The sequence below is a fragment of the Eublepharis macularius genome, chromosome 5, assembly GCF_028583425.1.
Source record: "Eublepharis macularius isolate TG4126 chromosome 5, MPM_Emac_v1.0, whole genome shotgun sequence".
Taxonomy (NCBI): domain Eukaryota; kingdom Metazoa; phylum Chordata; class Lepidosauria; order Squamata; family Eublepharidae; genus Eublepharis; species Eublepharis macularius.
Window position 1 is genome coordinate 166141155 of NC_072794.1, and position 11407 is coordinate 166152561.

Genomic DNA, 11407 nt, shown 5'->3' on the forward strand with positions numbered 1-11407 from the left:
TTCAAGAAGAGGCTGGATGAATACTTGTCAGAGATGCTTTAGGCTGATCCTGCACTGGGCAGGGGGTTGGACTAGATGGTCTGTATGGCCCCTTCCAACTCTATGATTCTATGATTCTATATGATTGGTGATGCAGCTTTCCAAAATCACTTGTCACCAGGAGGGAGAATTCACACAATCACGTTTGCACTATGGAGATGATCCGGTGATAGAGTTGCCAGCTCTGGGTGAGGAAATCCTTGGAGATTTGGGGGATGGATCTTGAAGTGGGTGGAGTTTGGGAGGGGACTCAGCAGGGTATAATGCCACACAGTCCACCCTTAAAAGCAACCGTTTTCTCCAGGGGAACTGATCTCTATGGCCTGGAAATCAGTTGCAATTCTGGGAGATCTAGCCCTGGAAGAAGAAGCTCCGAAACGGGAATTGTAAATGGAAGCTTTAGCCCGTCGGCTAGCGTGGTCCCTTTTACTCCTTGTGTGATCTTCTGGACTGTTTCTCTCCAACCCTTCCTTACTGCACTCTCCACCTCCAGTTGAGCCCATCATTGTATGGTTGTAAAATTAATTACCTTGGCGACAGACCGCTGTTTTGTATTTATTGTAGTTATTGTATCTTTGGAATTTTTGTACCTTGTTTATACACCATTGCACCTTTGCACTTTATTATAAATTATTATATAACTATTACTGTTGTGGCGTCCTCCGGTTGTTGTTGTTGCACCACCTGGAAGCTGGCAATCTTACCCAGTGATTGTGTAGAGGTAAGAGGGTGCGGGCAGAGCCTAGGTTTGCCAACTCCAGGTTGGAAAATTCCTGGAGATTTTGGGGTAAAGCCTGGGGGGAGGGAGGGAGACAGAAATAGGGGACGGGAAGGAGCTTAGCTTGGTGTAGTGTAGTGGTTGAGTGGGACTCTTATCTGGAGAACCGGGTTTGATTCCCCATTCCTCCACTTGAAGCCAGATGGGTGACCTTGAGCTAGGCACAGCTTCTAGCCCTCTCAGCTCCACCCACCTCACAGGGTGTTTTGTTGTGGAGATAATGACATACATTGTAAACCGCTCTGAGTGGGTGTTAAGTCATCCTGAAGTGCGGTATATAAATCAAATGTTGTTATTGTTGTTGTTGTTGTTGTTTTAATATAGCACCTTAGAGTCCAGCCTCCAGAGCTGCCATTTCTTCCAGATGAACTGATCTCTGTCGCCTGGAGGTCAGTTGTAATTCCAGGAAAACTCCAGGCCGCTTATGGATGTTGGTACCCCTAGGTGGCTGGCACACTCACACCCAAACTCCCTGTCTGCCCATTCAGTGAACATGTGGGCTGTCATCGGTACCAGCCCATGCAGGTTTTGCAAAGGACGTTTCTCTCTCTCTCTCTCTCTCTCTCTCTCTCTCTCTCTCACACACACACACACACACACACACACACACACAACACCATCAGTAGCTCTCCACCTTTCCCTTCTCATTATCTAAACTGACAGAAGCAAGGTGTTGGTGCCACATAGAGGGGCTTCCAGGTTCTTTTTCCTAAGCTCCCACACCTTTAATTTTACAAATGAACTACTGAAGGATTTTTTTTACTTTTTAAAAAAGAAAGAACTTATCCCATCTGTTGTTTTATAGTGCCCCTGGGTTTATTAAACTAAAGCAGATAAAAATAATTATTCCCCAGTATGACACAGGCTAATTTATCACATCTAGTTATACTAATTCCCTCAAACACGCACACACACACACAAACACAAAGCAGGGATATACAACGTCAGCCTAGCTAAGAGATCCTCCTCCAGTTCTGCTTTCAACGGGAGAGTTGTGAGCAGCACAAAGCTGCCGGGCAAGAGATGCTGGAGTGAAAAGCAAGTGATCCGGGCTTGATCAGGTAAGAGGACAACTCCGCGCTCGAGGTCAGTTTGAAAGAGGAGAGAGGCTTCTAGCACGGACATGCCTTCCCCACTGCAGACCATAAAAGGAAAGGGAGTCACAGCAAACTGACAGCTGAAATCAAGTGGCATTTCCCCCCTCCTCTCTGCAAAGCCTGAATATTACTAAGAGGATCTTTTGGGGTTTACGGGGCTCTGATTTACCCCATGCTGAGGAATTTAACTTGGAATAGGGAGAGGTAATCAGAAATCTCAGTCAAGGTAAGGCTGCACCTTTCCTTTTTCGCACAGGTATTCTTTTCATTCCCGGAGGTTGCTCTTGAACGTCCCACTGGCATGTACATTTTGGGGGCTGAGCATATTTGGGACGCGTGTGTTTTTAATACCGCCAATTGGCATGCTGGCACAAAAAGGGCTATGTGCCGTAAGGTTAACTATGTCTGCATTTCCATGTGGCTTAATCTGCTCTCGTTGCCCTTTTTTGACCCCTTTCTATTCTGCAGGGACTTAAAAAGCCGCTGATTCCCCAGGAGGGAATGAGAACTCAGCTGGAAGAAACTGATCCAGAAACACTCTTCATTTTCTCCAAATGAGTCGGCAGGGAGGGAAATGCTGTAACCTAGTGGGACACAACTAAAAGCAAGCACCACTATTCACTCCTACTCCTGAGTACTGAGGCAAGAAAGGGCCAAGGAGTCACTATATAAGTAAATCTTATTCAAGGAGAACATCTGTTAGCAGCTCTTGGTTGGAATAAGATTAGCTCAGTTTTGAACCAACTTGGATAATAGTGTTTAACGCAGGAGAACTGCAACTCCAAAGAGATGCTATATTTATTAACACTGAAGGTCAGTTTTATTTTTCTGTTCTAATCTCGCTTTGCTCCAGCGTTTTGTTATTTGAGAGCTTTGGAATACGCCGAGTGGATATAAGACATTTAACAAGATCTATGAGTCACCTTCTGCTGTTGAGTTTTCTGAAAGCCACTGTCCCTTCTGGAATGTCTTTTCATCATGGATGAACTTCTAGATTCGTTCAACTGCAATGCAATTTGAAGAATGCTTAGCAACACGGAGTGAACAGGTATGGCAAATTCCACCGAGATGAGAGATGGGAATGCCACCGGCAATGGAACAAGCGATAGCTGCTTCCCGGACAACGCCACTGACTTCAACTTCACCTCCCCTGAGCAATCCCCAGACTTCTACGTTGTCCTTCCTGTGATCTACTCCGTGATCTGTGCTGTAGGTCTGACAGGCAACACCGCAGTCATCTACGTGATCCTCAAGGCCCCTAAGATGAAGACAGTCACCAACATGTTCATCCTTAACTTAGCTATCGCCGATGATTTGTTCACGCTGGTCTTGCCCATTAATATCGCTGAACATCTTCTACACTACTGGCCCTTCGGGGAGATCCTTTGCAAAATCATCCTGTCCATAGACCACTACAACATCTTTTCCAGCATCTATTTTCTCACTGTGATGAGCATAGACCGATTCCTCGTGGTCCTGTCTACCGTCCGGTCTAAGCGGATGCCTCACCGGACCTACCGGGCAGCTCGCATCATCAGCTGCTGCATCTGGATCCTGGTGACGCTCATCGTTTCCCCCTTCTTCCTCTTCGCCAATGTCTATAAAGATGACTTGGACATCAAGAGCTGCGGTCTCAATTTCCCCAAGCCTGAGAGGTTTTGGTTCAAAGCCAGCAGGATCTATACTCTCATCCTGGGCTTTGCCATCCCGGTGTCCACCATCTGCATCCTTTACACCATGATGCTGTACAAACTGAGGAACATGCATTTGAACTCAAATGCAAAAGCCCTTGACAAAGCCAAAAAGAAAGTCACGGTTATGGTTTTCATCGTCCTGGCAGTGTGTCTTTTCTGCTGGACCCCATTCCACCTCGCCACCATTGTGGCTTTGACCACGGACTTGCCACAAACGTCTCTCGTCATTGGCATCTCCTATTTCATCACCAGCCTGAGCTATGCCAACTCCTGTTTGAACCCATTCTTGTATGCCTTCCTAGATGACAGTTTTCAGAAAAGTTTCAGGAAGATGCTGGAATGCCAAGCTGCTTAAAAATGTGATGCAACCCCCCCCCACCCCATCCCAGATACTCGCTAGGACACTTTCTTTGCTTTCAGTGGCAACTCTCACAAGCATTTCAATTTATGTGTCTGAAGAATGTCTCGAGTTCATTTTTTTAAAAGATCTTTCGTTTGAAAGTTATTTATGTGTCTTCTTTGTAAGGGTCAGGCGTACATGATTTCAACAGCATGTTAGAATGCCTAATATTTGTTAGAAACCTTCCTTATTCGGGCTGGAAAGAGAGGGAAGAAAATGCTAGATCCTGAAATTGTCGAAATGTCCTTAATGTATGTTCTAGTCTACTGCTACCCTCTGGTGGATGCTTACAAAATAGTAGACTGAATAAATGGCTTGAAAATGTGGGAACAGGATCCATTGAGACTGAGGATTAGGCATAATTCTTTTCTCTTAACTACTGTTGGGTTAAACTCGAATAAGTATCTTATACTGCTGAATGCTATAGGAAACAGCAAGAAGGTCATAGGCAGGGGGGAAGGGTTGAAACTGTCTTTGGAAATTTTATGAACATGTCACCTGACAACAGAAGTTGCATCAAAGCATTCTTGGATCAAAGTGCAGAATGTTTGAAGAAGCAAGGAGAAATCCCTGTACCAGTCAACTTTGTTGTGCAGCGGAGATACTTTTCAGAAGAACGTAAGAACTGATGGACCTGCTTATAAACCAAGTGTATAATTATGCCTGCAACAGCCAATGTTCTAATGCGTTTGGGAGTGATAAATGTCCATCCTCTATGTACGGTGACCAAAGTCTGTTAATCTTAGGTACACCTCCGCTGAACGGAGAGATTTTATTGGTCTTGTAGGGCCCACTGTCCCCATTTGTAGACAAATATTTCATAACATACTTTTTAAAAAGTGATCTTAAGCAATGGGTGAACAATTCACCATATCTTGTGGCAGTAGAATGTAGTGCTGTAATCTTTGCTTTTCCAGGTACGAATGCTTTAATGCCTGTACAAGGTTTCTTCCAATAAAGGACCTTTACCGTCTCCCTCCATCCCTTTCAAATAATAACTTGTTGCGTACTTTCTGTTCAACAACTTTTCTTGTTGAGCCTATACAGTTTCAGCAAGAAAAGTGGGCTTTAAATAAACAAATAAACAAATAAACGATAAACAAACGAATAAACGAATAAACAAATGAACGAACAAACGAATGAACAAACGAACGAACAAACGAATGAATGAATGTGATAGTATGTGCCATCAAGTCACCTCTGACCTATGGCAATCCTTTGAATGAAAGACCTCCAGACCTTCCCATCATTAACAAACCTTCTCAGATCCTGCAAACTGAAGGACATGGCTTCTTTTATTGAGTCAAGCCGTCTCATTTTAGGTCTTCCCTTTTTCCTACTGCCTTCCACTTTTCCTACATAAATAAATAATTGTGGCTGCCTTCATGAGACTACAGTAGCCCTATCATAGGTGGACTGTGGAGGTCGAGCGAGTTTGGCTGATAGTAAAGATCTTTCCTGACTTGATGGAGAAAGGGCTTGGTACTGAACTAGGGTTGTCAGGTACAGCTTGGCAACCAGCGGGAGTCTGGGGGGGGGGAATTCATGGAGGTGCACCATCAGGTGATGGTGTAGTTTCACTTCCTGGGAAAACCCAGAAGAAATGTCACACTTCTCTAGGAATCACTGGAAACTCTGTGGAAAAACCATTGAGCTTCCAGAGATTCCTAGAGTGGACTGACATCACTTGGGGGCTTTTTCGCAATAGTGATATCAGCCCATTGCCTGACGGTGATTTCTTTGAGATAATGTTTGTCCTGCTGGCCACAGGAGTGGCAGCACTAAAAGAGAGCCACAGGATGTCCCACCGCTGGAGGAAAAATGGCAACCCTTTGAACATACTAGCAAACTGGAGACTGGAACAGGAGGGATCCTACTGTAACATATACCATACAGAAACTGGTTACAGGCTTATTTCTCTATCCTTACTAAGTAAATCACTCATAAGTAGCTGTGGTTCAGGAAGATGATGGCTTGGTTTGAGCCCACCTCCTCTTCTCATGGCTCAATGCTGTATCTTACCCTCCTCTTTCTCTGGAAGAAATTGGATGAAAGGGCCGTTTAGGTCTCTCCAAACTGCACTGAAAAATGGCCCTTCCCCTTCAGAGAAGAAGGGGGAGGCCACACCAAGGCAAAACAAAGAAGAGAGGCAATTGGTGCAAAGGGAAGACTCTTTAATCATTGTACAACCCCTACATGTTTCGCAAGGAGCTTCATCAGGGAGAATCTTCCAGATTCTTTTCAGTTATGGAGCACATGGGAGCATTTTGCAGAGTCTGCTGAAGTGTATGTACGGGTAGGTAAAGGTAAAGGTAGTCCCCTGTGCAAGCACCGAGTCATTACTGACCCATGGGGGGATGTCGCATCACAACGTTTTCTTGGCAGACTTTATACGGGGTGGTTTGCCTTTGCCTTCCCCAGTCATCTACACTTTACTCCCAGGAAACTGGTTGCTCATTTTACCAACCTCAGAAGGATGGAAGGCTGAGTCAACCTTGAGCCGGCTACCTGAACCCGGCTTCTGCCGGGATCGAACTCAGGTCATGAGCAGAGCTTGGACTGCAGTACTGCAGCTTAACACTCTCCTGACAAAGCTGCATGTGAAACTCATAGGGGTCGTACAATTATAATAATTGTTGGGGAAAATAGGTTAAAATAGTTTAAAATCAGAGTTGCAACAGATCTTGAATCAATAGAGAGTCAGATGCCTGACTGATTTTAAGAAAAGTTCACTTCTAAAGCAGGGGTGGGGAATGTCATTTGGACTGGCCCGTGGAGAGTGGCGGAGCTCCCCCCCGCTCCAACTTACCCACTTGGTGGGGGGTGCACTCCCTGGGGTGTCCCCTCCCTGGGGGTTGCGCTCCTGCACCACGAGAACAGGCAGTGGTGAAAACAGTCCGCTCTTGTTGCCACCACCACTGCCTGCTGTTGCCAGCACTGCCCACTGCCGCTGCTGCCAAGAGCGACCTGCAGCGCTGGCGAAAGCAATCTGTGCAGCCGCGGTGAGAGCAAGCAGCGGTGGCGGTGACAGCAAGGGGCACTGGCGCTGGTGACAGAGCTGCTGCCGCTGCCACTGCCACCATGAGCAGGCTGCAGTGGTGGCGGCAGGGAGAAAGGGGACACAAGCGCCCTTTCTCCCGCGTGCGTGACATTGCTCCCGGAAATGACATCATCAGCATGCTGCATGATGATGTCATTTCTGAAAGCAATGTCACGCATGCAGGAGATAGTGCCCTCCCCGCATGGGACAACATAAAATTGGCCCTCGGCAGGAAAAAGGTTCCCCATCCCTGTTCTAAGGGGGGGGGGTACATGGGGTTCCTAAAAAAATAAAGACCTCTATCTCCTACATCTTGACACTATGGAGTACGGCTTTAAAAAGCAGGGATAATGAAGACTCTTCTTGCTGTTGTTCTTCTTGACCTTTAGGAAGGAAGTCACTTGACCTATTGACCAATAACAGTTTACAAACACATCTACATTTCCCGGGCATTGAAATAGATGAGACTATTAGCTCTGTGCCAGGTTTTCTTCCAGGTCAACACAAACCATAGAAAGACTAGGTAACACACATTAACCCCCTAATGACTGCATATCAGACCTTGCAACATATATTCCAACAATAATAACAATAACATTAGATTTATATATGGTATGAGCCCGTTTGCGGGGAGGGAGGGCTAGAAATTGAATAAACAGAAATAGAAATACTGCCCTTCAGGACAACTTAATGCCCACTCAGAGCGGTTTACAAAGTATGTTATTATTATCCTCACAACAATCACCCTGTGAGGTCGGTGGGGCTGAGAGAGCTCCAAAGAGCTGTGACTAACCCAAGGTCACCCAGCTGGCTTCAAGCGGAGGAGTGGGGAAGCAAACCTGCCTCTCCAGATTAGAGTCCCACGCTCTTAACCACTACACCAAACTGGCTCTTTATTATTATTAAAGACTAGAAACAAAGCCCATTGTGCAAATAAATACAATGGACTCTAGAAAGCTAAGACTGGGGAGGGCTGGTGGGGGAGTCTGGGAAGGGCTGGCAGGCAGGCAGGGGGTCTGGGAAGGGCTAACAGGCAACAGGGATCTGGGGAGGGTTCGCAGGTAGGGGGCAAGGGGGTCTGGGGAGAGCTGAGAGGCAGGAGGGGTCTGGGGAGGGTTGGTAGGTAGTGGGGCAAGGGGGGTCTGGGGAGAGCTGAGAGGGGTCTGGGGAGGGTTGGCAGGTAGGGGGCAAGGGGGGTCTGGGGAGAGCTGAGAGGCAGCAGGGGTCTGGGGAGAGTTGGTAGGTAGCGGGGCAAGGGGGGTCTGGGGAGAGGTGAGAAGCAGGAAGGGTCTGAGGAGGGTTGGCAGGTAGGGGGTCAAGGGGGGTCTGGGGAGAGCTGAGAGGCAGGAGGGGTCTGGGAAGGGCTGGCAGGTGGGGGCAAGGGGGTCTGGGGAGAGCTGAGAGGCAGGAGGGGTCTGGGAAGGGCTGGCAGGTAGGGGGCAAAGGGGGGTCTGGGGAGAGCTGAGAGGCAGGAGGGATCTGGGGAGGGTTGGTAGGTAGCGGGGCAAGTGGGGTCTGGGGAGAGGTGAGAAGCAGGAGGGGTCTGAGGAGGGTTGGCAGGTAGGGGGCAAGGGGGGTCTGAGAGGCAGGAGGGGTCTGGGGATGGTTTGCAAGTAGGGGGCAAGGGGTGCAGGCACACCAGGATAAATGTGTGTCGTCCGAAACACGCTAAGAGAATTATGTTATAGGATTCTTCCTTTTGCACTAATTGCTTCTTTTCTTCGACTTCCCCTTCAGAACCAAGACAGCTCTTTGGGAAGAGGGAGGTTGGTATAAGTGCAGGAAATGGGTGTCTGGAGGATAGGAGGTAGTTTACCCTACAATGTTGATTTGATGGCCATTTTCACACGTCTTACCGGCCGCACAAAATTGCACAAAACTCCTGGAACAATGGTGTCACAAACCGGAGTCATGACGGGAAATCACTCCAGGAAGACAGCATCGTTCTGGGAGTTTTGCATGGTTTTGTGCAGCCAGTAAGATGTGTGAAAATGGCTGATGTTTGGAGAGCTCTCTCCAATGGTTATTGGTAGCCCTTCACTCTTCTTCACAGTCACTACAGATGTTCATGGCTCATTAACCACGTTTCAACCACACCTGGAGAGCTTGTAAGAGACTTGAAGAAGACATCCACCAAAATGCAGCTATCCAAAATCCAGGTTGACTCCTTACTGTTGGGCAGATTTTTTAGTTTCTCATCCTGCTGTTTCAACATGACAATCCACATTTCTGTTTCACTTCTCCCTTATGCAAACTGAACCCTCCCTTATTTATTTTGGGACTGTTTTCTGGGTCCTCAAACTCATCCCCCCTTCTACCGTAAGATGTGCGTAGCTTTATCATGTATCATGTATCATGTATCATGTATCTGTGGGCCAATAAACAAGCTTTACAGCTTATGTGATATCCTACATATAAAGAATGCAAATTGTACCCATAAATACTAAAATGCTTGCATATAAAAACTGTACACGTGTCCACAGTACAAACAACTGTAGAAAACCAGTGGCAAAAGAGGACAACCAAAGCCACTGAGTATTATATCAATGAATATCAAAAGGATGGTGCATTCAGTCATCTTTGCTATTCCGGGTGCCAGACAACACTGGTGGGCGAAAACAAGAGCAGAGACAGAGCGGAGTACAATTTTGAGCAGTGCTGGCATTAGATATTTGGGCACCTGCAGCGAAGCACTCTTCCTGCTCTTTCTGTTAAGTGCTATTCAGCTTAGGAAGAGGTAAATATCACACTCCAGGAAGTTCCTCCCCGAAGCAAACACTTCCTGACCCTCCATTTTAAGGTCAGCCTTGATGGAATCTCAAATTCTAAAGGGAAGGGAGGGAAGGTGGGTGGAACAAGCTCAGAGTTATTGCCATCTTGGTCTATTGCAAGAGGAGGCATAAAAGAGAAACAATGCTGTACAGGACAACTTTCAACTAGAGGCAGTGTAGTATAGTGGTCAGAGTGTTAGGCTAGGGCTTGAGAGACCCAGGTTCGAAGCTCCACTCTGCAATGGAAGCTTGCTGGGTGACCTTGGGTCAATCACAAACTCTCAGTTTAATCAAGGTTGTTGTGAGGATTAACTGAAGGAGAGGAGAAGACGTTTTTGGTCCTCATTGGGGAGAACGGCAGGGTATAAATGAAGTATATAAAAATGAACAAACTAGTCCATAACTTCAAGTGCAACAAGTTCCTGTAAAATTAAAATCCTGTTCAATGGGCTTACTTTGCCATGTGCATCGCTGCTAAATGACATAAATGTGGAACAGGAACTTGCAAGGTGCAACATTGGCTGCTTCCACACACGTTGGATAATGCTCTTTACTGATCATTTGGAACTGGGTTTTCGTGTGTGAAACAAAAGATCCACTTCCAAAGGATTGCTAAAGGGCATTGAAAGTGCATTATCCAACATGTGTGGAAACGGCCACTCTGGATATATTGAAGAATCAGTCAGGCAATTGCTCCATGTAGGCTTGCCGGTCCCCCAATGGGGGCAGGAGATTCCCCCTTCCCCAGCCTCCACCCTCTGCCACCTCTCACCTGGTCAGTTGGGGGGGGGAGGTGAGGGAATGCCGTGTGTGTGGGGGGGGGCAAAGTGTGCTCCCACGTGCTCAGAGCAACCCTGTGCACTCCTGTGTTGCCCCAGGAAGGATATTCCTGGCATAACGCAGAAGTAATGGGTCATGCCAGAGACCGATTGACTGAAAATCAGCCCCCAATTTAGGAATGATGTCAGTCCTGGTGTGACAAGGGGCGCTCCAGAGCATGCATGCGATTTGTGCACAAGTGGTAAATCCCTCCCCCCCCCCCCCCGGGCTCCACCTTGCACTCCCAAATCCCCTAGTTTGGGCTCCAGGGACAGCAACCTATGCCTGATTCCGCACACGTTGGATAACGCACTTTCAATGCACTTTAGCAATCATTTGGAAGTGGGTTTTTTGTTTCACACATGAAACATTCAGTTCCAAATGATCTCTAAAGAGGATTGGAAGTGCATTATCCAACGTGTGCGGAGTTATCTCCATGATGTCCAGTATTGCAATTTCTGAGGCCGAACCAAAACCCAAAAGCTGTCCATTGGAAAAAAACATCAATTAATATAAAAAGAAATAAATCAGCTCATCCTGGCCGAAGGCCTTCCTGGATCTTTGTTTCCTTGGCCTACTGCAGTTTAGACTCTTCTACTTGCTTGCCTGTCTGACAGCCCCCTCCAACATGATGCAGCCTTTCCTGGGGCTTGGGGCTTCAGGGGCCTTGGGGCTTCAGGGAACTTCTCTTTCTTTCCCTTTTTTCGCTCAAGCACCCAAGGGCAAGTTAAACACCAGTTTATGTATACCTTCACCAACTGCTCCAAAA

The 11407-nt window shown here is 47.0% G+C and overlaps 1 protein-coding gene across 1 annotated transcript; it reads left to right on the forward strand.

Annotated features, from left to right (window-relative positions):
* The first annotated feature begins 1845 nt into the window (after nucleotides 1-1845).
* On the forward strand, nucleotides 1846-4982 carry NPBWR2 (neuropeptides B and W receptor 2). Its single transcript, XM_054980969.1, has 2 exons — nucleotides 1846-1878; nucleotides 2383-4982. Exon 2 carries the CDS (start codon nucleotides 2965-2967, stop codon nucleotides 3961-3963), a length of 999 nt encoding a protein of 332 aa, XP_054836944.1. The 5' UTR covers nucleotides 1846-1878; nucleotides 2383-2964; the 3' UTR covers nucleotides 3964-4982.
* The last annotated feature ends 6425 nt before the right edge of the window (nucleotides 4983-11407 follow it).

Excerpts from the sequence above, each read along its gene's own strand:
- NPBWR2 (XM_054980969.1), top strand. The coding sequence starts at position 2,965 with ATGGCAAATTCCACCGAGATGAGAGATGGGAATGCCACCGGCAATGGA.